Source organism: Atta cephalotes, assembly GCF_000143395.1.
Source record: "Atta cephalotes unplaced genomic scaffold scaffold00273, whole genome shotgun sequence".
Taxonomy (NCBI): Eukaryota; Metazoa; Arthropoda; class Insecta; order Hymenoptera; family Formicidae; genus Atta; species Atta cephalotes.
In genome coordinates this window covers 1-2,500 of record NW_012130337.1, presented here as the reverse complement: position 1 = coordinate 2,500, position 2,500 = coordinate 1, and the positions used below count along the sequence as shown (strand labels likewise).

Here is a 2,500-nt window from a genome sequence, read left to right as displayed (position 1 = left end):
TTGCATTTACGGCGCTGAAAGTCATTACAAAGATTTAAATTCAGTTACGAAAGAAATAATCGAATCTTCGTCTCTTTACAGAAAAATTCTAGAGTTAGTTCACATCAAACTAGCGGAACGTCTTTATTCATATCTTTCTTCAATTTCTTTTTCCATTTTCATACAATTAAGTTTCGCAAGTTCTAATATGATCGAGTATACCTAATTGATATGAAAAATTTAACGAGTGAAATACTGGCGAATCCACGATGGAGGCAATTGATCACCTTAAATTTCTCCTTTTTTTTTAAATATTTATAGTAAAATATTATATATTATATTTTTAATATTTTTAAAATACTTAATCACTGCAATTTTGATATTCCACAAATATTTTTTAATTAAAAAAATTCCTAGATTTTTAAGGCTTATTGCTTTATTGTAGACATCGTATTATGCAAAAGTTTATATTGCAGCTTTTATTTTCTGTCCGTTTTCCTGGATAAGTATAGAAGTATTACTTTTTTAATGTATGCCAATAATAATTTCATAATATAAAACCTTTCAATATAAATCTTTTCGTATTTGATACATATTTTTAAAAAACTTTTCGCTTGCGATGCACAAATTCAAAAATAAAAACAATAAAGTATAAAAACTATGGGAAATAATGCAATGTTTTTATTTTTATTTCTTTTTTTTGCTTGTTCGCTTTAAGCGCATGGGATTAGAAAGAAACTTATTAACAATCCAAAAGTATATAAATCCGTCAAGTGCCTCAGAAGTTCCTGGATCCGTCAGTGGTAGAGCAAGCGGAAATTTAACAAATATATAATTTATAGCAAATTCAAGATGCCAGATCTCCCGAGGATAACTAATCTGAGCAAGAGAGCAGAAATACCACCAGCGATATGCCAATTAAGCGTATGCGACAAAGTAATATCGTATACGGAAAACGATTTGCATTTTCTTGGATTGGACCTAGTTCACTATGCATGAATTAACTAAAACGTTAATAATTGTGTTATTACTATTGTCCAATTTTCATCGTGTAGTCGTATTTAAGTACTTAAATTTACTTGTAAGAATCTGTAGATATTTTTATATAAGAGAATACGTACATTTCATGTCTATTTCTTTTATGATATCTATAAATAAGTTAAATTACTAATCAAATAAAGAATATAAGAAAAAAATATTTTATTTTATATACTTTATGCATGCATTAAACTCTTATCTGTCACTAAAATACTGACGAATCCTCTGTCAATAATTAATAACTCGATAAATTATAAAAAATAACATCAATATTTTATAAAAAATTATATCAATATTGTAATTTTTCCCATTTTTCCCAATATAAATATACTCTTTCAAATAGGAAGTCAAAATAATGATATATTGATTAAATCATAAAAAAAAACGACATAAATTTGGTATAATCGATCAATAATATTATATTGATATTATATAATATTATATAATATTATATTGATATTTGGCTTTCTTGTTCCCCTTGGATTTATATTTATTAATCATTTACCTTAAATATTGAAAGTGTATTGTTAATCATTTATTTTGAGTATTGAAGATACTGTTGACAGTACTTTTTAATCTCAAAATAAATGATTAATTGATCAGTTACTAGTATTAAATTTCTATAAAGGTAATAAACACATATTTTACATAATAGTTATAATTAGTGAATAGAAAATTATAAATTATATAATGTAATATTTACTGAGAAGCAAGAATCTTGTTTATAAGGCGATTTAAATTATTATATACAAATAATACAGAGAATTTTCGAAATTTATGGCTATAATTCCATGGCATAACCATAATATGGTTAAAATATTACTGTCGCACGGATATTTTCAAAATTTTCTATTAGAATTGATTTAGCCGAGTCAAACAGTCAAAGTCAATTTTCAACGAGGCATTTTCGATGGATGTCATGTTTTCTTAGAAAATCACATTATATTCGCGATCATTATTACATAAAATTTCACCTCGACAATGACGAGAGATCAGACAGTACAATTAACAATAGAATAAATAGCGAGATCGATGATAATTAATAAATATAGCAGCGCTGTGTCCGCAAGCGCGTACATCACATGGTCATGGCCTCTCGGACGCATATGCAGCGCGTCCGGATGCTGTACAAGACAATTTTGAGGTTACATCGCGGTCTACCGGCCCAGGTCCGACCCTTGGGCGACGGTTACGTCCGCGATGAGTTCCGGAGGCATAAGGGATGCGTCGAGAGCGAGGCGATCATCTTCCTCCACGAGTGGACTGTAAGTAAAGACAACGAAAGCGAATGACAACCGCATGAGCGCGTTATTTGAGGTTATGTTCTCGCGTATGAGCTCGAGACGAGACGTGGTGTAATCATAGATTTATGACGCGTTGCTTGAAATTCCCAGGTTTTTACATTTAGAACGAGATAAATATTTTGATGTAGAAGAGGGGGAGAGAGAGAGAGAGAGAGAGAGAGAGAGAGAGAGAGAGAGAA

General features: G+C 29.8%; 1 protein-coding gene across 1 annotated transcript in view; it reads left to right on the top strand.

Moving 5' to 3' along the window:
- LOC105625198 (cysteine dioxygenase type 1) overlaps positions 1 to 857 on the top strand; it is a 2,726-nt gene extending 1,869 nt beyond the window's left edge. The window contains exon 5 of the mRNA XM_012206538.1: positions 822 to 857. Coding sequence (XP_012061928.1) covers positions 822 to 857 — 36 coding nt within the window. The remainder of the gene's footprint in view (positions 1 to 821) is intronic.
- The last annotated feature ends 1,643 nt before the right edge of the window (positions 858 to 2,500 follow it).